The 24,598-nt window shown below is 35.4% G+C and overlaps 1 protein-coding gene and 1 long non-coding RNA gene across 4 annotated transcripts in view; one reads left to right on the top strand and one right to left on the bottom strand.

Annotated features, from left to right (window-relative positions):
• LOC137490516 (uncharacterized) overlaps positions 1–24,598 on the bottom strand; it is a 62,884-nt gene that overhangs the window by 25,124 nt on the left and 13,162 nt on the right. For both annotated transcript variants that reach the window (XR_011010093.2, XR_012400895.1), the window contains exons 3-8: positions 21,276–21,434; positions 19,411–19,512; positions 18,350–18,507; positions 16,184–16,309; positions 10,754–11,025; positions 5,647–5,827 (exon numbers count right to left, since the gene is read on the bottom strand). This is a non-coding gene — a long non-coding RNA (uncharacterized lncRNA). The remainder of the gene's footprint in view (positions 1–5,646; positions 5,828–10,753; positions 11,026–16,183; positions 16,310–18,349; positions 18,508–19,410; positions 19,513–21,275; positions 21,435–24,598) is intronic.
• Positions 1–24,598, top strand: part of slc17a7a (solute carrier family 17 member 7a) — a 44,922-nt gene that overhangs the window by 14,500 nt on the left and 5,824 nt on the right. For both annotated transcript variants that reach the window (XR_012400640.1, NM_001098755.1), the window contains 9 exon segments: positions 10,760–11,012; positions 13,207–13,325; positions 15,999–16,113; positions 16,227–16,314; positions 17,763–17,849; positions 18,371–18,513; positions 19,379–19,528; positions 21,360–21,492; positions 23,006–23,116. Coding sequence is in view for 1 of the 2 variants with exons in the window: in NM_001098755.1 (NP_001092225.1) it covers positions 10,760–11,012; positions 13,207–13,325; positions 15,999–16,113; positions 16,227–16,314; positions 17,763–17,849; positions 18,371–18,513; positions 19,379–19,528; positions 21,360–21,492; positions 23,006–23,116 (1,199 nt within the window). In the remaining variant the exon portion in view is untranslated.

Genomic DNA, 24,598 nt, shown 5'->3' on the forward strand with positions numbered 1-24,598 from the left:
CGTTTATTCAATTCACCTACAGCTCATGTCTTTGGACTGTGGGAGAAACCGGAGGAAACCCACGCCAACACGGGGAGAACATGCAAACTCTATACAGAAATGCTAACTGATCAAGCCGGGACTCGAACCAGTGAGCTTCTTGCTGGGAGGCAACAGTGCTAACCACTGGGCCACCGTGCCGCCCAGATTATTTTATTTCAATCAATATTTCTGATCAATTAATTTTTTATTAATGGCAATAATCTTGGATAAAAAGAAAGAAAGAGCTCCGAGCATACTGTGGTTATTTGCTTGGAGAATTGAAATCTTTAACATGCAAATGAGATCGATAAAACTTTTAAACATTTGCTGAGATTGTGCTGTCATAATAAGTATGCAAATGTGTGTGTGTGTGTGTATCGAAGGTTATGGTCCCCCTTTGGTAACCTGTGTCAGATAAAATGCTGACAGAGAATAGATATGATTGGACAGGCCTTTGTGAATATGCTTGTGTTCCATCCTTATAAAGTGTTTGTTGTAGCGAGATCCTCATATACCATCCCCTTCTGCACTGCACCTGTCTCTTATTAGACGGCCTGAACACACACATATGCACACAATACACGCATAATACACACATTCACATAGTACCCCCTCTGACACATCAACACTCACAATGCATTCACACACACACACTCTCTCTCTCTCTCACTCACTTACTCACTCTCGCACACACACACACACACACACACAATCACACACATGCACACAACCTACACACACATACATATGTACACGCACACACACAAAAACTCACCCCCCCACACACAAAAATCTACACACACACACATAAACTCACACACCCCAACACACAAGCGCAAACGCAAACTCATCTGTATACACACACACACACACACACACAAAAAACACTCGCAACACCCATACACACACGCACATGCACACATACACACACACACATATATATGCACACAAATACACACAAACTCATACTCTCTCTCACACACACACACACACACACTCACTCGCATGCCCCCACACACAAACCTACACACACACACACACACATAGACAGACAGATATACAGGTCAGCTAGTGCATGATGAACCGTGGAACGTCACGCAGAAATGCCTGATCTGTAATCCTGGATTCTCTTTTTCTCCAGCGGTCACATGCTCACAGACACGCAGATCTGAACTCAAGCACACAGTAGAACAACTATTAATTACAGCCAACAGTCATTCTCATTAGCACGCAGCATATGCGCCGCTGTTGGCAGCAATCTGTTTTAACTAGCTTTAACCTTAATTACACATCTTGTGAACGTGTGAGCGCTAAACTGCAGGCAAACCCACTTCATCTCTCTCTCTCTCTCTGTTTTCAGCTCATTTTTTATCTCCGGAAGTCTATCATTTCTGTAATCCTAATCTGAGGGTGGAGCTACAGATTATCGGTGGATAAGTGAAAGAAAGGGGGTTAAAATGAAGGGAAGGGATGCGGATGAATCCTGAGAGGTTTTTAGGTATAATTGAAACACGTTGCTACTTTCTAATTTGTGTCCACACCCTTTTGTTTCCTTGTTCGTTTCTGTAGAACAAAGAAATCAATTAATTTCTGAACATTGCATGGATCTCCTGCTGATTTCTTTTTAGCGGTCTGTGATTGTGTTGTTCGAGGTTGAAGGGATTATAAGAGATCTGCTTTTGTAGGAACAGTCACAGAATCAGAAATATATATATAGAGAGAGAGAGAGAGTGAAAGACAGGACAGAGAGAGAGAGAGTGAGAGAGAGAGGGAGATTAAGACGGATATAATGATACGTGTGTGAGAGATTCGTGGAGCTCTAATGTAGTTTGGTTGGAAGGATTGTTCAGAAAGTCTTTCTGCAGGTTATTTTGACATGGGATTTTTCTGGTAACACTTTATTCTAAGGCTTCCTTGTTACACTGTAAAAAGTCATTAGTTCATTTATTATTTTTTCTTCAGCTTAATGCTTAATTTTTCAGGGGTCACCACAGCAGAATGAACCGCCAACTATGCTGAAATAGGCAGCAACATTTTTACTCACTTTTTTTAAAGTACAGTAACTAATCGCGGGGTAGCAGTGTCTCAGTGGGTAGCACAATCGCCTCACAGCAAGAAGGTCGCTGGTTTAAGCCTCGGCTGGGTCAGTTGGCATTTCTGTGTGGAGTTTGCATGTTCTCCTCGTGTTCATGAGGGTTCCCTCTGGGTGCTCCGGTTTTCCTCACACAGCCAAAGACATGAGATATTGGTGAATAGGGTAAGCTAAATTGTCCGTAGTGTATGTGTGTGAATGGGAGTGTATGGGTGTTTCCCAGTGTTAGGTTGCGGCTGGAAGGGCATCAACTGTGTAAAACATATGCTGGATAAGTTGGCAGTTCCAAGCCAGGGGACCAAGCCGAAGGCAAATGAATGAATGAATGAATGAATATTTGGTTCCCTTTTTACCATGTCCTTCTTAGGTTGTAACTTTACATTTAAGTCAGAGTAATATTATTTAACTAACCACGTATAATTATGCATAATATATTAGTATTAATAAACTACGTACAATACAATATATGTGCGTGTGTTACAATGTGTGTACAGAATGTTTCACTTGCTCACACATTGCTATTCAAAAGTTTAATGTTGTGAATACATTTCTAAGTCTACCTCTATTTTTGTTCCAAGGCTGTATTTATTCGATCAAAGATCTAAAATAGTAAAAATTTGAAATATGAATACATCTCATTACAAAAAAAGAAACGTAAAAAACTTGAATGAAAACGCTTTAATAATAAAACATTTAATAAATATATTATGTCTAAAAATCATGTTTTTATGCGTATTAAGCACTCTCCAACTAAAATTATTTTTAAACCGTGTCCAGACATTTTATCCTACCCATCAGATTATGCTACCAACACTGTATTTGATTGGTTCTGAGGTTGGGGTTAGGGCGATATTACAGCTTCATATCTCACTACCCCACATTCAAATTTACACTGGTAGAAAAATCTGATGGGTAGCATATTGCGTCATTAAAATGTGCTACCTACTTCATACCCATAGCCAGGGGGGGTTCGGGTGGTTCGAACGAACCACCCCCCCATTGCCAAAAGGTCCAGAATTTGTCCATTTAATTATTTTATGTAATTTAATATTATATGATATATTTATTATATAATTAATATAATATATTTATATTCAATATATATTGTAATAAAGTGTAATTTTAAATAAGCATGTCCAGTAATTCGAATCCCATAAAGCCACAATAATGTGACGCGAGTCACGTGACAAAACTCACTGAGTGGTAACATTTGAATCTTTGATGGCGCAACAATCATACTGAGTAACGCCATACTTTGGGTCGAAAAGAGCAAGAGAGGCAGAAAAGGCAGGCAGCGGTGTCATTATCACAAAATATTGAACAAATGTTCAAAACGACTGCCAAACAGGGTAAGGCTAAAGTTGCTTACTTTTTACCAGATGAAAATATGTCCCTGTTCATGAGGTTCTAGGCTAACTGTGTGCATTAGCCAGGATGTCCTGTATATTTAGTGACTTGTCCAGTACATGACCTCCTATTCCCTATTTTTGCCATTATTATTTTCAAATAACTGTCTGACGAAGGTTTTAATGGCAAGCGGAGTCACTTCACAGCAAAAGGCGCTAATCCCGTCATGTCTGTGTTTTTGAGGCTGTTTGGTCACTTCATTTGTTTTATTCCTATCGGATATAAATCCGATCCCTCAAACCACTTCAGAAGGTGATCTGGGATGCATTCCAGATGAAACTGGACAGGTTTAATCTCTTTTTAGACAAAATTAATATAAATAAAATAAATTATGACCTGGAGAAAACCTGACCTGCACCTGAAACACCTGTAGGCGCGCTTTTACAGACAAAATTCTAAAAAAAAACATGTTTACTACTATAAGCATGAAACATGTGTTCTAACTTTTCAGGCCTGTAGTCGGGGGATTCGGAAGACACACCCCTCACTGACAAAGGTCCAGAATTTGTCCCATATATGAGCTCATTTGTCCTATTTGACTGCTACGCCATCATAAATAATGAAAATAAACCGTCATAAAAGGCTTTAGGACCAAACAGAATCCTCTGCCAGCTGTTGCTTTGGTGGGACTATAATCTGATGTAAGAGAAGTCTTCTTTCACTACTGTATTGTTCTTAAACGGAGAAAACATTTTACAGGTAACTTTTATTCTAAATCTTGGACCTTATTCCTGAAATAAAAATGAGCAATAAAAAGGTGTGAAACACCAGAAGCAGACCACATTATATTAATTTGAATATATTTTGGCTATTGTTGATAACCGGGAATTTTCAAATGTACTTTTTTTTTTTTTTTTTTACCAAAGAGGCTAGAAAAATTCTGAAGAATTCATTATTATTGTTATTATTATCTTTTAATCATTATTTTTTATTGAAATGGCCAAATTGTGACTGAGGATAGTTGAATGTGCTGGCCAATTTGTTTTTTATCTAATAAATGACAGTAGGCTACAGATTTTCATTTCAATTTTTTTAAATTTTGTTGTGTTGTAATTTTTTTTTTCTTGCAAATTTTTCTGAAATATTTTTAGTACATCAAAAAGTGTTGTGACATCTGACTAGCTAATCCAGCAAACAACAAAAAAAAAACTACAGCTTGAAATGTCACTAAAAAACAGTATTTAAATATCATAGCTGAATCGAAACTGAGGTGGATAACTGCAAATAGGTCCACTTTTCGAGAAAAAAGAACCACCTCTTTCACCAGGCTGGCTACGAGCCTGTACTTTTGAATGGGAGGTAGGACAATCTGACAAGGTAGGACAAATCAACAGAACACCGTCTCTGCTTACTGAATCTTACATTCAGCAAGTTTTCATTGTCATGTTCAGACATCTATTTTCTGTATTATTTGTAATTTCAGTTATAAAAATGCATTTGTATCTGTTCTTATTTCCTGTCAACTCTGTTACATCGATTATACAAAGGCACAATAAACTGTAAAGCACTCATAGAAAAAGCATGGGACTTGCTCCAAGTGATATCACTTCCTGTGGCGGGAATCTCTGGAAGGCATTGGTGCATGTCATTATTCTTCTCTTATTAATTTGTACAAAATGTTTAGTACACACCAATAGTAGATTAACAATGTGTCAACCCTGTTATTGTGATATTCCAGTGAATTTCTCATTCACTTTTTGAAAAATGTACTGATGATGAAAATACTTAAGAATCTGTTTAAGACATGCCATGCGAATCTGGCTTGAGGTTAGCATCTTGAGCTTAAGCACAAAATAATGGAAAATGTGAACTCTGTTATTGTCTGCTCAGTTATTATCAACTCTGTTATTGGTTTAAAAAGCTTAACAATGAATGAAACAACAGTTAGCAACAAAATCAAATGTTCCCTATGTCACATTTAAGCTTTTTTTAAGCATCCTTTTAAATTGATACTGTATAAATTACACATTTGTTGTATAACATTTCAGTTGAAAGAAAGCGAGTGGAAAATGTTGAAATGTACCCGCAATTCTGGAATGAGTCATGTGCCTGTGAAAGTGTTTGCTTGAGTGCGTGCATGCATGCGAGTTGTTATTGGCTGTAAACGTCGCAGACAGGTTGCGTACCCAGATGGTCTCTCTTTAGGTCTCTGCTGGACTCCCATGTTCTGCTATCCAGAGCCGCTTCATTCTTGCTCCATGTCCTCTCTCCCTCTGTGTCTTCCCTCTGCATCCCACCTGCTTTCAGCCGTGTTTGTGATGTAGTTTTACGACCTGTGAGGGTTCCCCAGTGTATGGGACTTCATACCTGTTAGGAGTAATAAAAATACATTTCACACTTCAAAAAAAGAAACAAAATTGTGCAACTTAATATAATTATGGCACACATTTGAATGATGTTGTTTTAGTTAAACTTAAATGCAATCCAAGAGGAAAATTAAAAATTGAGCAAAAGAAATATTAATAATAATAATAATAATAATAATAATAATAATAATCACATCTCAGTTTTTAGTGAATTTAAAGGGATAGTTCCCCCCAAAAAACAAAAATTCTGTCGTTTCCTCATCATCCACTTGTTCCAAAGTTTGAGCCCCTGAATATTTTTTCGGATGCCAGTGGCTGCTTTTTTTCAACATTCTTCCAAATATCTTGTTTTATATTCAAGAGAAGATAGAAAGGCATAAAATTTAAGATGACCTTGCGTCTGAGGAAATGAGGAAATTTTCATTTTGGGGTGAGCTGGCCCTTTAACTTGACATATATTTCAGTTTTAGTTCATTTTAAACATTGAACTTAATCATTCAAAAAAATTGACCAAGCAGCCATATGCAGTTTAAGTCAGAATTATTAGCAGCCCTGTTTATTTTTCCCCCAATTTCTGTTTAACGGAGAGAAGATTTTTTTTCCAACACATTTCTATACATAATAGTTTTATTAACTCATCTCTAATAACTGATTTCTTTTATCTTTGCCATGATGACAGTAAATAATATTTGGCTAGATATCTTTCAAGACACTTCTATACAGCTTAAAGTGACATTTAAAGGCTCAACTAGGTTGGCGCAATAGCCTAGTGGTTAGCGCGCCGACATATGGTGCAATAAGTTCGACATAAGTTCGAATCCCGGCTCGACGACATTTCCCTACTCTACCCCCTCTCTCTCTCTCCCACTTCACTTCCTGTCTCAATACTGTCCTATCTAATAGAGGCAAAAAGGCCAAAAATAAATATTTAAAAAATTAACTAGGTTAATTAGGTCAACTAGGCAGGTTAGGGTAATTAGGCAAGTTATTGTATGATGATGGTTTTTTTCTGTAGACTATCGAAAAAATCTAGCTTAAAGGGGCTAATAATTTTGACCTTAAAATAGCTTTTAAAAAATAAAAACTGCTTTTAATCTAGCTAAAGTAAAACAAAGGACTTTCTCCAGACGAAAAAATATTATCAGACATACTGTGAAAATTTCCTGAATCTGTTAAACATCTTTTTTGGGAAAAACAGCTGTAAATATAATTATTTTAATGCACAAAAATTCTGATATTTAAACCAAATATTGCAGCTCTTTTAAGATAAATAGTATATCTATATATGTAACTTTCGGAGTTGGAGTGTAGTGGACCGAGCTGAGAACTAGTAACATAATTTGACCTAGTTTGACTCTCTAAGGAGCAAGACATGAACCCGTACCATTGTGTCCTCGAGTAAGACACTTAACCTCAAATTAATCCAAGACTGTCCTCATTTTACGTGACCTTAAAGTTTACTTTGGACAGAAGCATTTTTTACAACAAAAGGGTTTTGCATGGTATATAAATAGCTAACCCATATGACAAATCATACACTGTGTTATTTTGTTTAATTTTTTTAACACAGGGTTGAAATTTAATCATGGAAATTGTTTTACACTTTACATCCATAAATTCCACAGGTTAATGTGTTTTCATGCATTCATTCATTCATTTTTTTTTCCGGCTTAGTCCCTTTATTAATCAGAGGTCACCACAGCGGAATGAACCACCAACTTATCCAGCATAAGTTTTAAGCAGTGAATGCCCTTCCAGCTGCAACCTATCACTGGGAACCACCGATACACACTATTTCACACACATACACTAAGGACAATTTGGCTTACCCAATTCACCTATACCACATGTCTGTGGAGTGTGGGGGAAACCGGTACACCTGGAGGAAACCCACACAAACACGGGGAGAACATGTAAACTCTATACAGAAATGCCAACTGACCCAGCTGGGGCTCGAACCAGCGACCTTATTAAAAGTATTACATTTGTTTTAAAACTTAATATGCATTTTTGGACATATTTTTGGACATTTGCTGTTTTCACCAATATGCTGAAACTGCTGTTTACATAACTGTAAAAAGCATGTGAATTTAACAAATGCAAAATGTCTATTGCCAAACATCACATTAGTGATTCACATAGTAATGGAAAATATGTGCATTGGAAAGAAGAGAATCTTACTCTGCACACTGATATATAATACTCTACATCAGTGGTTCTCAAACTGTGGTACGTGTACCACTAGTGGCACGCGGGCTTCCTTCTAGTGGTACACGGAGGAATGAAATATCTCATGTACATGCTACAAATAATTAAAAATTTATTAAAAATTATGTATATAATATGCCATATATTATATATAGGCTATATTTCTGAGGTAATCTGCCAGGTTTTTTAACTGTGCAGAGTTGTAGCTGCTTTACTGGGCCTACTACGCTATGGATTTCAATACTGCTCATTTTTGTGGTACTTGGAGAGAACATTTTTTTCTAAGGTGGTACTTGATGAAAAAAGTTTGAGAACCACTGCTCTACATAGTATGCAAAAGGATCCATAAGGCTGGCCGTTATGCAAACAGATTGCATGCTGCCTTTTTTTCAATCAATGACAGCTGACAAAGCAAATATATAAACAAGGAATGAAGAGTTTGAAACGCCAGATTGCAAATACTCAGAATTAAATGTGAAAGAAGAAACCACCTTTACCTGGAGTTTAGAGTGATCCAGGGTTCAAGCTGGAAATGCCCATAACCAAAAAATACCTTGTTTTTTTCACACAGAAAATGCCAAAACACCACTTCTGAACAAAATAATGAATATATATTAATATAAATAAATATTATATTATATATAAATTATATTATCATTTATTTTTTACATAGCAACTCAAGACTTAAGAAATATTTTCCTGCTTGTTCAAACTACTTATTTAAAATGAGCTAAAACAACAAAAATCTTTAGTTTTTTGGAGACAACTTAATTGTTTTGTTTAGTCCACTTAAATTTGTAAAAACTGATGTTAGCTTAATTTTTTTATGTTGCCCCAACACAAATCGATAGTGTGGAACCCAGCATTTTTTTTTTTACAGTGAACTTAAATAGTGACATTAAAAATGCTACACTCATGTGTCTTTTGCTTGTTCAGAATTCATATATTCAATCATTCATTCATTTTCGGATTAGTCCCTTTATTAATCAGGGGTCACCACAGCGGAATGAACCACTAACTTATCCAGCATATGTTTCACACAGCGGATGCCCTTCCAGCTGCAATGTTCGGTATTCAATGGGGCATAAATATTTTATTCACATTGTATATCACCAACAGTAACAGAAAGAAACTGTAGCAGTAATCACTATATGAGTGAACCATTCAAGTAATGCATCTAGGTAATTGACCCTTTGCTAAGCCACGCCCAAAAACCGCCATCCACCAATCGTGGCTTAGCAACTGTAGCTACGCGCAGGGGCTCTGTCAAGCTTTCGAGCTAGTGCATATGGATTGTGCAAATCTGATACCCGGTCTCCTTAAAGTTTGGACGGGATGGTGAAATTGTTTCCTTTTTCAAAACCTAACCCCCAAGAGGAAAGATGCCAGCGTGAATCAAGCTGTGTGAGGGGCGCTAAAGGAGCGGAGCTAAGTTGGTTTTGTTTTGATATTCCTGACACATTCAGTGATAGACAGGCGGCAATAACTCACACCTCTTACCCTAAACAGATCTGAACTGTGTTTCCTACAAAAAACACAAAGCTGGTTATGTTTAACAGCTGTCTTATTCCTTTTTTCGATCGATATTATGAGTAATTCTCCGTTTAAGCCTTCGCCATAACGTTTGTAACATAGTCATACTAATAGCGAATAGATCATAATGACATGAGTTATTGATCCGGAAAATACAAATCTGCGATTCTGTTGCGAACTTTACTGAACTTCACATTTCCATCTATTTCAAGCTACGAATATTTAAAATTACAAATCAACAGACCAAAACCGAGATATGATCGAAAACTGAGCAGCTGCGATCAATATACTTTACCCGCAGCTGTTTTTTAGTCATTTATAAAGAGCACACAAACATGACTAACTTACTGTACATTGGTATGGGTCAATGATGCTAATATTCGGCGCAAATCCATCAGTTTCCCTTTCTGGCTGTTCTTTCTATGAATGAACTATGTAAAAGCACTGTCATAGTAAGGCTATAAAATTGCACACCAATTAATCTATCAGGCTTTTTGGGTAAAAATAGAGAAATCACGGTTTCATTTATTTTTATTAGATTATTTTTAAATTTCACCTCTCCTGCTGAACATGATAAGCTGCTGAATGGTTAGCATATGAGGCGGCTTGGCTAAGCTAGCTTCAATTTTGATTGATTTATTCTCTAATCGGTTGCCTATTATGAGATGAATATACCCCTGTAATGCATACTGCAGTGCTTTTTTTGGCTTTCTTGGATATCTAACCTGTTAGTCAAAAATTACATTATATCCCTGGCAATGTCTGAAACCGGCACACACACATTGAAAAAGCCATGCCAGGCTTTCGAAAGCTTGACAGGCGTAGCAACAATAACTAAGGAGGGCGGGGCCTAGTAAAGGGTCCATTAAGCCTTTAAATTGCACTTTAAGCCGAATACCTTGAAAATTAAATATGCACTGTCATCATGGCAAAGACAAAAGAAATGAGTTATCAGAATTTAGTCATTAAAACTATTGTTTAAAATGTGTTGGAAAAAGAAACTTCTCTCCATTAAACAGCCCTTGGGGAATATTTGAAAGAGAATTACAATTTAACAGGAGGAATAATCATTAGGTGGGACTTATGTTTGACTTTCAGTGAATAAGTATTTAAAAATAAACTGTATTATGAACTGCGGAAGGTTGTATTAGTTATGCTCAAATGTGTATTGGCCCAAATTCTCCACCTGCAGACTCCTGGAGAAGCGGCAGCAGAATGGAGAGACGATCGAGCTGTCAGCTGAGGGACGTCCCGAGCTGGTGGAGGAGAAGGAGCTTCCCATCGTGGACTGCACGTGTTTTGGTTTGCCTCGCCGCTACATCATCGCCATCCTGTCCGGCCTGGGCTTCTGCATCTCTTTCGGCATCCGCTGTAACCTGGGTGTAGCCATCGTCAGCATGGTGAACGACCACACGGTTTACTCCGGAAAGAAGCCCGTCATAGTGGTCAGTATCAGTGCTGGAGTTTAAATGAACAAAACAAAAGTAATAATCAGTTCACCCAAAAATGAAATCCACTTGTTCCAAACCAGTGTCTTCTGTTGAACACAAAAGAAGATATTTTGAAGAATGTTGCAAACCTGTAGCCATTGACTTCCATAGTATTTGTTTTCCCTAGTGCTATGGATGTCAATGGCTACATGGCCGTTTACAAAAAAGCATGATAAATATCAATTTAACGATAAATATATTTGTGTCCACAGACACATATGAACAATAATGATCTTTTTATTTTCAATTTAGGGCAATTCCATGCAAATATCAACCTTGGCATTAAGAAGTTTACACCAAAATAGCGAAACTGCTTGTATTTTACAGCACTGTAAAAAATACTCAAAAATGTCTCTGTCAGCGTTATCTAACAAATATATTTTATTCACTAAAGTCACACAAGTGCCAATTTCCCATCTGCCACATCCATAACAGAGAGGAGTCACATCCATAACCAAGCTTTTTTCTCATATACTCAAAAACGTAAAATATTTGCCACAAAATGTAAAAATTAGACCCAAGACATTGTTCTGAGCCGACAACTGCTGAAAGTAAAAAAACAGCCAAATGGAGCATACACTAACCTACATTTTATCAAAACCTCTTTAATGCTGTGCTCACGTCAGACTCAAAATGTTCACATATCTATTTGCGCATGAATATCGTGATTTATTCATGCGCAAATAGAGGCGTGAACATTTTACAGTAAGTTTAATCGCTTTATTTGCACGTCAAATTCACTTTACAATAGACACAGATTAGAATCATGGGCAGGGCTCCTGTCTGCTCATTGCGTCTAGCTTCATTGCTAAATGGCTAACATGGATTTTATTGAGAGACTAGCTGTGCTTTATGACGGCTGACAAACAGCATAGATTTGTTCGGCGCTGTGTCTGACTTCACAAGATTCTTTCAGAGATGCACCCAGTTCTGTGGAGTTCATCAACTCCTCCACAAACTATACCTGGATGAAGGAGGCTATCAACAGTGCTTCAGACTGAGCCGAGTTCCGTTTGATGAGTGTCAGCAGGAGGATTTCCTCTCAGGACACAAACAACAGTCACTACGTCATAACCACACCCATTGCATCTCTGCATTGACTTAACATGTAAATCACCCGCACTTGATGCTTTATCCAAGTCTGGTATGAACGCAGCAGTAGAACATAAGCATAAGCATAAGCACCAACACACTTACCTGTAGGTTTCTAAGCCCTCAAATAGTTTGGATCAGGTGTCTTTAATTAGGGTTAGAACTAAACAGTGCAGAGCTGTGGCCCTCCAGGAACTGAGTTTGACAGCTGTGCTTTAATACAAGTCATTTCACTTGGTGGCCATATTTGAAACGCCTGTCGAACCGTATCCTCAGCCATTCTGTTTGAATGGGGAAACAGTAAATTCTCCAAAATTGCTTGCCAAGCTTACGAATAAATTTCATATTAGGAATCACCAATAGAATTAAGCAACAATTGTCTCTTTGGTTTCATTTCTAAAGGTTTAAATTACAAAAATCTTCAGAAAATCACGTCTGGTGTAAGCCCCTCTCCCGCAGAATTGTCAGTCTACAGCGATCAACGATTAGCTTCAGTACTAGTAGGCGGGCTTCATACTATAGTCATTGGAATTATTCAGTCACAAGACGGTACCAAACAGTCACAAATTTATATGGATGTGTACATGTTTACTGACAGATAAAGTGGTTCAGTACCCAAATGAGCCAAATGATTATTTCCATAGGTTGTTATCTTGGAATAACATACGTTGGAATGTCATTACTGACCAATCAGAATCAAGTATTCCAGACAGCAGTGTAATAATGAAAAGTGAAGAAACAAAAATCTTTCAAGTTTGATAACATGTTATGAGAGATTTTTAGCTTTTAATAGTATTGACAAAATAAATAAAAATATACAGACTGTAAATGCAAATTAATCAAGCCAGGTTTCTCTCTTTTCCCTCTATACTTTTGTTTTTGCAAATGTAACTCTAAAACAGAAAAAGATGATTCAGGTTATTTGATGCCTTAAAGAATGTTACGTAATCATTTTCTAATACAAAAGCTGTGCACTTTGACTGAAAATCTCTCTTTTTGGCAGATAATGTTTTAAGTTGAATGAGATGAGTTTGTCTTTCTCATTTTTCCCTCTCAGGCCGCTCAGTTCACATGGGACCCTGAGACGGTGGGTATGATTCACGGCTCATTCTTCTGGGGTTACATTGTCACGCAAATCCCCGGAGGATTCATCTGTCAAAAGTTTGCAGCTAACAGGTAAAGTGAATTAAGATAATTTTTTTAAGTAGGATTTAGGTGTGTTTGTAAATTAATATATGCAATTTAAATGGGAAATACAATGACATGTTTCATTAACTGAAGTAAATCTTTGACCTCTCTTTTGATATATTTCAGTCAAATGACTAATTACACATATATGTGTTGTCTTTTTGCATTCACTGTTGTGAGACTGTACAATTAAATCAGCAGTAAATTAAGTTTTCCATATTTCATCATGTTTTTCCCATTTACTTATGCTTTTGAATTGCATTATAAGACCGTAATCTTCCTTCCAACAACTTCTGATGTTAAATAGTTTGAAATGATAACTTTGTGCTGTAAATTATGAAACAAAAATCTGCTGCTGTTGTTATTTTACAGACCAACTATAATTCTCTATATATCATTTGTTATGCAATATATTGTTTCAAAATACTAAAATCTGAATGAAGTCACTTTGTAAACTGCACAGTTGAATTTTTGAACCTAAAAAGTCGATAGGACAGAGATGAGGGTTCCATTAATGTGATTCATAATCTTAAAAAAACAAAAAAAAAAAACGTGTGAATCACGAAATACAGAATGTGTTATTTAATGTTTTTGTATTGTGGTGCATATTATCACACATACTTGAGAAAAAAAGATCAGTGAAACTTGAAACTTACACTTTTTTTAACCATTGTATGAAATGTTCACACTTTTTTTGACCATTGTATGAAATCACAAACTATTTTTAAGCGAATACTACCATCAGAGCAGAAGTTATTCAGACGCCTTTAAAATTTCTCACATTAATTACAGCTTATTGACCACAGTTTAGAAAATAGTCATAAAATATGACAAAATATGATTACAATCAACAAAAGACTATTATGTATGGCAATAATTACACAACTCTCAATACTTTGTGTCTGTAGCCAGCCTGTAGGCTGTCAACCACATTCATGCAAACCTGAACTTAAATATTTTCCCAGCTTACAGTATCCACTTCTTGATGGTTTTTAAATCACTGTATAAAGCATATTTGGTATAATATGCCTCATTTTACTTTATTTTGCTACCCTCATATACAGTGCTCAACATACATAACAATATTATATTTGCGCGTATACATTAGATTAGTTAGTACTGAAGCCAAATCTGGAGCTAATCTATCTAAATAACATATGATAACGGTAAAAAATTGGTTCACCCAAATTTATATGTTAGATAAAAAATATTAAATAAAAGATTTTATGAGCAAAATTCAAGAGAAACAAAAACAGTATTAAATTTTGTTGAAATTTTATAGTTTGTAATTATTGCAATATTTCGCATGAATTTAAATGTATTATTTTTCTATTTCTAGTTTAGTTTGGTGACTAAAATATTATTTTAATAAATATATCTGTTTAATAAATCAGTTTTGTTTAAATGCACCAAAATATATTACCTGTATTCACTGAGAAATTGATAAAAATATTCATTTTCAAAATAGGGTAAAATAGGAAAAATTTTCGGTTTGACTTATGTGAAAACTTAATACAGAGGCTGACTTTTCAAAAATAAAATGCACTGTAAAAAATATTGTGTTCTAAGAAGTTAGCATTAGAGCTGCACAAAATATAGTTTTAGCCTCAATATCGCAATGTGCGAATCTAGTCAAACCGCAGGATCTGATGTATCACAAACGTTTTTCAAAATTGTCTTAAGACAAGATGGGATGTTGTTAAATAGTTTTAGGACAACTTTTGGTTTTGATCCACTTCAAAGTTGCTGACAACCTTATAAAGTGCTATTTTACATTTGATCTTTTCATTTCTGTACCTCAACACTGTTTAAAATCCATAAAGCACTGTTTATATAATTTGTATATTTGTTCTATATTTTATTAATTGTATCAATTTTACATTATTTATAAATTTTTGCTTGTAATGTGTTTGTGATAGATTCACTCCCCTACTAAATCACCACAATCAATATAAAAGTATGAATTCTTACCAAATTATTAGTCATATTGTGAATATATTTATACAACAGTTTTGTCTGGTTCTCGAATCTGATTGGCTGATTTTGCAATATCAGCACTCATACAGCCTCTTCACCCTTGTGTATTAACAATAATAATCTCTATACAGTTTGACAAATATTGGACAACAATGTACTTTGAAGCTTTTTTTAGGCAAGAATGTAGTTGTTTAGATTGCAACTACAAAGTTTATTCATAAGGATAGTGCCTATTTTAAATATTTAAAATATATATTATATAATATGTATGATTCAGTTGGTGGCCATCAGCATGCAGAGCAAAGAAATCGATGGTTGACGTTCCACCACAAGAAAGGATTTTTGAGACTCTCCTCATTTGATTTTCTTTTTTATACACACGATTATGCCATCGGACTGTTGTATAAATGCAATATCACACTTGTAGCAATCCGATATGGCTGTCTATTGTCATTGGTGGGACACTAAGGCACTAGGCCTGTGGCCTTGAGCCAACACACGCCTCTCACTAAAGCGGATATACAGCCATGTTGCACTGCTACTCATGCAATATTGCTCATATAACACAGAAAAACTAAATTTTGTAATGCCATTTTTATTCCAATATCGTGTAGCCCTAGTTAGCAGTGTTTCTTTCGGGATTTGGAGCTTAGCTGACTGTGCTGCATGTGTTTTTTTTCTCAGGGTGTTTGGCTTTGCTATTGTGGCCACGTCCACACTGAATATGCTGATCCCATCGGCAGCTCGAGTACACTACGGGTGTGTGATCATGGTCAGGGTCTGCCAGGGACTTGTGGAGGTATGCCATCTGTGTGCTTGCGTGACTGTATACACATCTGACATAACGTGAAACAGTATTTATCACTTACTATTATGGGTGCACATTAATTCATCTCATTTGTCCGCTTCAAGGGGGTGTCGTACCCAGCGTGTCATGGGATCTGGGCCAAATGGGCTCCACCGCTTGAAAGAAGCCGACTGGCAACAACAGCATTCTGTGGTGAGACAGACATCGGTCGATCATTTGAATCTATGAAATATATAGCAACACTGATTTACTGATTTAGCCTTGAATTGAGTTTCAGTTCTATAAAAGTAGGCCTGCATGATTGTTTCTAAACCAAAATTGTGATTTGAAAGGGTGCAATTTTTGAAATCGCAAAAGCTGAAATGTTTTCAACGCACAAAATGTGGTAGCAAGCATATACAGTTACATATACAATGTATATAAACAATGTGAAAAATGTAACTCTTTCTAAATGTAAAGGTTTGAACACGTCACCATTTGTCTCAGGAAACATTTATAAAGGTGCTGTAGACTTGAAATTTCACTTGATTTTGGTAACAGTCAAATAAATACATATATAGAAAGAAAACTAATTAGAATACAATTGAAGTTATGCGTAATAGAATAAAATGACACAGGAAAAAAAAGTATTGAACACATAAAGAAAGGGAGGTGTAAAAAGGCAGTGAACGCCCAGACCGCAGCTGAAATCTCTCAGTAGTTCTTCAGCAACTCTCTGCCCTTCATCATTGTAAATTGATATTAGCTGCTTCAGTCCAACATCTACATTAGCAGGAAGATGAAGATGAAACCAGGATGGACATTTCAGCAAGACAACTATTTAAAACACAGCTTGGAAAACTCTCAAAATGCCTTCATAGAAAGAAAACCAAGCTGTAGAACGGCCCAGCCAATCACCTGACTTAAATCCAATATAAAAAGCAATGCCTGTGCCTTCGTTCTCCATATGAGAGGTGTCTATAAGCTGCCCATCTTTAACAAAGCCTTTTCTATAAAGTATTAAATACATTTCAGTAGTTCAGTACTTTCTCCTTGTGTCATTTCATTGTTATTACACATAACTCATATTTCATATGAGTTTTGTTTTATTTTTGTATCGTTTGGGGTTTTACCAAAATCTGGTTAAATTCCATGCCCACGTTAGAGATAACATCTTTATAAATATATGATTTTATAAATATTTCATTTAATTGAAATTAAAATACTGTAGTTATTTTCTTAATTTGTCATGACAACTGACAACTTTGTTGACAAAAATGACAACAATGTTTAAGAGGTTTTTAATAAACAGTAACAGTGTAGCAGAGTTTGTGATTATTCTTGGTCTTTCTTTGGTGCTGTTAAAAGCCACCACATCAAACCTGTAGCTCTGATATGCTAGTAAATCACATTTTTTAATCACATAAATCACCATTCGATTTTTTCTCCAATTCCTGTCCTATATAAAAGGATGAAATGATGATAACGTTTGTCAATAGTATACAAATAGAGCGATTTGAATGCTTCTTTTATCCTGATTTGAAAGTAATTTTTGATAAAAGCACTGAGTAAGTGAATAAGTATAATTATAAGTAGCATATTTGAAATGTATATTTAGAAAGTCTAGTTTTAGTATGCTGATATCTGTATATATGTTGTAGGTTCATATGCGGGAGCTGTTGTTGCAATGCCTTTGGCTGGAGTCTTAGTGCAGTACACTGGGTGGTCTTCGGTGTTTTATGTATATGGTAAGTTTGTGTGTGTGTGTGTGTGTGCATTTTACTAATGCACATTTTTTTATACAAGTCTTAATATGCATATGAGGAAAATCTAAAAAAAATGAGACCATTTGAATTGAATATTAGCAAAATCTTTATATTTACACCACCATCATATTGTGTAAGTCATGGAGATGTGTTCGTACACCACAATACAGGCGGAAAAATAGTAATTATAATCAAATGACACTTGAATATTTTCAAAAATAGAGCTTTAGTAAATGGGTTGCAGCTGGAAGGGCATCCGCTGTGTAAAACATATACTGGATAAGTTGGCGGTTCATTCCGCTGTGGCGACCCCAGATTAATAAAGGGACCGAGCCAAAAAGAAAATGAATAAATGACATGTTGAACTATGACTAATAAATGCTGTACAAGTATTGTTCATTTTTAAGTGCATATTAGTTATTATAAAAACTAACAATAACTAATAGAACCTCATTGTAAAGTGTGACCATCGTTATTATTACCCATTTCTCTTTGACTCGCAGGAAGTGTTGGGATCTTCTGGTATCTCTTCTGGATTTTAGTGTCCTATGAGAGTCCAGCTGCTCACCCGACAATTACACCAGAGGAGAGGAAGTACATTGAGGACGCCATCGGGGAAAGCGCTGGCCTGGTCAACCCCCTGCAGGTACAAACACAGCCGTTATTTTACTTTCTTAAATCTCTCTCTCTCTATGCTGTGCTGGCAGACTATGCTGACTATTCTATACTAATTTTAAATCGGGCAATTCCCCTAAAAACCTTTTTTTTTTTTTTTTTTTTGATCCATTGTTGTTTTGTTGTCCTTTGGTGTGACGTATTTAATGAGAATGTCCAACAAGTCATATAGAGAAAAAATAACATTCATATTAATAAATTTCAAAATACATATAACATGTATGAGTTTATAAAATACTTATAGTGCTATTTTTTTTAGGTATGAATGTTTATATGAAGATAAGAAGTGTTTAACAGTGAAGATAAATTACTTTCATGCTATTTGTACATTATTTACAGTTTTTCTTAATTCTTGCTGTGTCATACCATAAGACATACCGAATTTAAAGTAAAGTTCAGAATGATGTTGAAAACAAATAATGAGAAAACTGTTAAAGTTAGTGACCCTTTATATTGTCTTAAACATCAGAAGTACAATAAAACAAATATCATTAAATTAACAGTTTTCCACATTTTGTCACAATAATTTTTCTCATTTTTTTATGCTTTTGAATTGCATTATGGGAGCTTAATCTTTCGTCCAACAACTTTGGATGCTCATTTCATTGAAGTGATTCAAGCTGGATTGCTGTTGTAAATTATTTATATTTATTTTATATTTACTAAATATATATTTTATCTTTAAAAAGTGAACAGAAGTGTTTTACTGCCTATTTGTCAACTTCACACACACACACACACACACACACACACACTAAAGCCTCTCTCCTCTGTAACTGCTGCGTGCTGCACTATTCTGGATGCGTTCGACCTCTGGTTTTCTCACTACCCTGCAGAAATTTAAAACCCCCTGGCGGCATTTCTTTACCTCCATGCCAGTGTATGCCATCATCGTAGCCAACTTCTGCAGAAGCTGGACCTTCTACCTGCTCCTCATCAGCCAGCCCGCTTATTTCGAGGAGGTGTTCGGCTTTGAAATAAGCAAGGTAAAACAATCAACACTGAAAATAGTGTCGTTTTCATAGTGGTGTACAACAGTGGTTCTCAACTGATGAGTCAGAACACAAAAAATAAATCACAGTTCTGTTCTGAATAATACCACGCTGGTGCTGTTGGTAGTTTTTAAGAATGCTGTATGTAACTTTTGGCACTTGATGATTAAGAAAACTTCATGCTTGTTGATGGAAAACCACTATATACTGTAAGAAGAGTTCATTTGCAATAACATACAGTTGATGTCAAAATTATTAACCCTTCTGTGAATTTTTTGTTAGTTTTCACAGTATTTCCTAAAATATTTTTTCTTTTTGGAGAAAGTTTTAGTATTTCGACTAAAATAAAAGCAGTTTTTAGCTTTTTAGAAACCATTAAAACCACCCCCTTAAGCCATACCTGTCAACATTGGGATATGAAAATAAGGGATATGCCCACCATAATAAGGGATATCAACCAAATGAATCTCATTTATTTAGATTTTTCATTTGATTATATTACATAATGCACACATCTAATTTTATAACGAAAGCACTGGATTGCTTTCATAACTTCTTATGCTCATTTAGGACAAAAAAAACACCAAGATTGACATTTTAGATGTTTTTATTATTAATTATGTGTGTATATCTGTTCAAACACACACCCACAGCGTTTATTTATCACTATGGAGTGCGTCAGCTGACAGTCACGCACTGCTATATGACTGTTTTGAGGATTGCATAAGAGGGGCGATGTCACCTATAATGACAAGGAAAGGGAATCCCACCGTTTTTATATTTATTTCAAAGTGTTTTCATGCCTAAATAAAATGAAAGCATAGAACAGACTCACATTTAAGAGCAAGGGTCATTCTTTGGTGGTTCGGTAGTATGGGTTGCGTATAGGGAGGATCAGCTCTTTAATGTTTATTGCCACCCTTCAGAGAAAGACTAAGGGAGATATACAGGAAAATACCTTTACGGGATGATAGAGGGATAAAATTGTAAAATACAGGAGAATCCCTTGAAAAACAGGAGGGTTAACAGGTATGCCTTAAGCAATATTTTTTTTTCGATTGTCTCCGGAACAAACCATCATAATACAATGATTTTCCTAATTACCCTAACATTAATTAACCTAACCCCTAGTTAAGCATTTAAGCTGAATACTAGCACCCTGAAAAATATCTAGTAAATTATAATTTACTATCATCATGACAAAGATAAAATAAATCTTATTATAAATGAGTTATTCAAACCACCATGCTTAGAAATGTTGAAAACTTCTTTCTGTAAAACAGAAATTAGGGAAAAATATCTACAGGGAGGCTAATAATTCAGGAGCGCTAATAATTCTGACTTTAACTGTATAACGACTTTTTCAGAAATCAAGTTATATGCAATTATAAAGTTTCAATACTCAATATATAACAAGTTCGACAGTAAAGTAAGCACTGCGCTCCTGCATTGTTGGATTTTTGATGCGTTGATCTTATAAACAGAGTAACTCAAAATGTCATGATTAACCATATTGAGTAATTGCGTTTTATATATACATACATACATTCATATATATATATATATACGATTTTAGTACCCGATTATATATATACGATTTTAGTACCAAGAAAATCCAGTTAATCTGGAAAATTCAATATAACCCTGCATGAATTTCTTGTTTGTGCTAGTTAAAACTTGTAGTGGTTAAACAAAATGAACTGATCCCATTCTAGACACCAGTAACCAAAACATAACATACCTGTTCAGCAGGATGTGTATATTAGGCGATATCGTAAACCTGATTTGTTCAAAAACCTCTCTTTTTGCTCCGTCTGCTGCTCAGGTGGGGATGGTGTCTGCTCTTCCTCATTTAGTGATGACCATCATTGTGCCAATCGGAGGACAACTGGCCGATTACCTGAGGACACACAATTTAATGACCACAACAAACGTCCGTAAACTCATGAACTGTGGAGGTAAGATGGAAATGTAAAAAAAAATTGCACAGGGAAATATGCTGTATGCTGTTTTCTTTTTGTTCATAAACTGTATACATAACAATATCATAGGACCAACAATAGGACTTGTCCTAACAATAGCTGCAAATCAAAGTTTTCAGCCTTTTGTCTGCAAGTTAAAAAAAATGTACACATTTTTCAGGATTTACACTAGAAACAGAGAAATATTAGGGATAATAAGATGTGGAGACTTTTTTTGATTTTTGTAAGTTTTGCTTTCAGATGCAAACAGCCATTATTTAAGAACCAAACTGCATATTTTAACCTACTTTACACAAGCTTATCAGTAGATCTCTTTTTTGGATTGCACTCTCGCCTGCACCTGTCAAAGCTACCCTAAATTTACATTTTTGAGTGAACTATCCCTTTAACCCCTTAAGGCCCAAGGTGTTTTTTTTTACATGCATTTTTTATTTCTCTTTGCTATTTGAGCTTATTGGAACATAATTAGAATAAAACCTAAGTATCATCTTTTGATATGATGTACTTTTAGAGAAAAATGTTGTTCATATGTGGACAAAACATTTACATAAATTTACATAAAACACTTTATCCTGACTGTTTTTTAAATGCATTAATAACATAGTCAAAACATTTAAAAAATATATGTATATCAAAGAGTAAAAACAACATTTTTGCCCATTTTGGACAGTTAAAAATATGGTTTGGGACATTTCATATGCTGCAAAACAGTTGCAGGATGACACTGTATGTCTGTAACAAAATTTAAAACATTCAAAGTATTTTAAATAGCCGCTTAGGAGCTAAAATGTGCTGTCCACTTATGTGGCCACTAAGCCCTAGGAGGATAAGCATTTTTCATAGATAACCATTATGAAGAAAATGCTTAACCTCCTAGGGCTTAGTGGCCATACATACAGCTTAGAATGTTCCAACCATACTTAATCGCATCATTTGCATTATTAATATTATATTAATATAATATAATATAATATAATATAATATAATATAATATAATATAATATAATATATTGTTTTTATATCACTGTTTAACTACATCAGCCCTTAATACAAATCTTAAAGAGTGTGACATCACATAAAATCTATAAATATGCAACTGAATTTTTATATTTGTTTTATATTTGCTATACTTTGCTTTTAATAAAAGAGAAAAACACAGAATCCAGTACACAAACTGCATTTTAAACCACATAAACTGTATGCGCATGTCAGATTATCTGTCTATTTTTACTCTGTCTGGTCCTGCAATGGCAGCTGGGGCAATAATCACTGATGCATCAATGCAGTACACTTACTCTCTCACAATCATTTGCACACACACTCACACATACAAGCATGCATGCACCACTGCATCCAGGATATGGAACAGGTATAGATTGACACAGGTGATGGACTGACACACCATGATGATCAGTGGGACACCTTGTCAGTTTTCTTTGAATGACTGAGGGACAGAGAGATTAAACTGTTGTGTTTTTGTGTGTTTTAGGGTTTGGAATGGAAGCCACACTTCTCTTGGTTGTTGGTTTCTCTCATACCAAAGGAGTAGCCATTTCTTTTCTTGTGCTGGCTGTGGGCTTCAGTGGATTTGCAATTTCAGGTTAGTAATAGCAAAGTAAAACTAAACTTTCTCTCTTCTTTCTAAACGAGATATTCTGAATTCTGAATGTTGGAAAAAAGCAGCCATTGTAGGACCAAAAGGCAGTCATTTGCTGTTTTATTTCAACATTCTTTAGTGTATTTTTCCTTTTGTGTTCAACAGAAGAAACTGAAACAGGTTTGGAACAAGTGGAGAAAATATTTTGGTAAAAGATCCCCTTTAGACAAGCCAAACTAAATAAGTACACTGCCAGTGTATTACTAAAATTTGGAAAACCTACTTTCTATTTGAGTCTTTTTAAATAATTATCAATTGCTGTGATGGTAAAGCTGGATTTTCAGCACTTTTTTATTGTAGTCTTCAGAAATGCTGATTTGGAGATCAACTTGTCATTAATATCAATATTCTGCCTAATAATGTGCACATTTATTTCAGCATTCTCTGATAAATAAGTTCAAAATATTATCTTATTTAAAAGAAGACTTTACAACACATTATAGTCTCTATAATCTCTCTTTGTCAATTGAATGCAGTTTCTATTTATTAAAAAAAAAAAAAAAAAAGCTGACCTTCTGCTTCAGTTTTTAAATACTTTTTAAAAATCTAAATGGTAATATATAACATTTAAAGTTACTTATTCGCCTTAGTCCCTTTATTAACCAGGGGTTGCCACAGTGGAATGAACCACCATCTTATCCAGCATATGTTTTATGCAGTGGATGCCCTTCCAGCTGCAACCTATCTCTGGGAAACATACACACTCATTTACACTCATACACTACGGACAATTTAGCTTACCCCATTCACCTGTATCACATGTCTTTGGACTGTGGGGGAAACCGAAGCACCCGGAGGAAACCCACGCGAACGCGAGGAGAACATGGAAATTCCACACAGAAATGCCAACTGACCCAGCTGAGGCTCAAACCAGCAACCTTCTTGCTGTGAGGCGACACCACTACCTACTGCGTCACCGCGTCACCTTGAAAGTTACTTTGTGAGATGTAAAGTGAAATTGTTATATGTAAGGGATAATAAATGAATTGTGATTCTTTAAAGGATCATGCGAAGTTGTAGGCAGGTCAAAACTATTGTTCTCAGATCTGATCAGATCTCACTGTGCAATATTTGACTAAATCAGTTACATGTCAGATCTCATATGTGCATGTGTGCCTTTTTGTGATATGGGCATAACTAATAACTCATAGTAACAAGTGTTAGCTACCTTTTCTAGTCAAGTCAAGTCAACTTTATTGTCAATCAAACCATGCAACAGTACATTACACAGCAGACTGAAATTGCGTTTCTCCCATACTCCAATGTGCAATTTAAAACAAGATATGACACACACTAAACATAAACTAAACATTTAAGTAATATAATACAATTGATATTTAATAAACAAACAATAATAAACTGTGAGCGATTACCAGATATCCTATTGCTCCAGAATATGGCCAAGTTGAGGTATTTATTGTAGTG

Source organism: Danio rerio, chromosome 3 (assembly GCF_049306965.1).
Source record: "Danio rerio strain Tuebingen ecotype United States chromosome 3, GRCz12tu, whole genome shotgun sequence".
In the NCBI taxonomy this organism is placed as follows: Eukaryota; Metazoa; Chordata; class Actinopteri; order Cypriniformes; family Danionidae; genus Danio; species Danio rerio.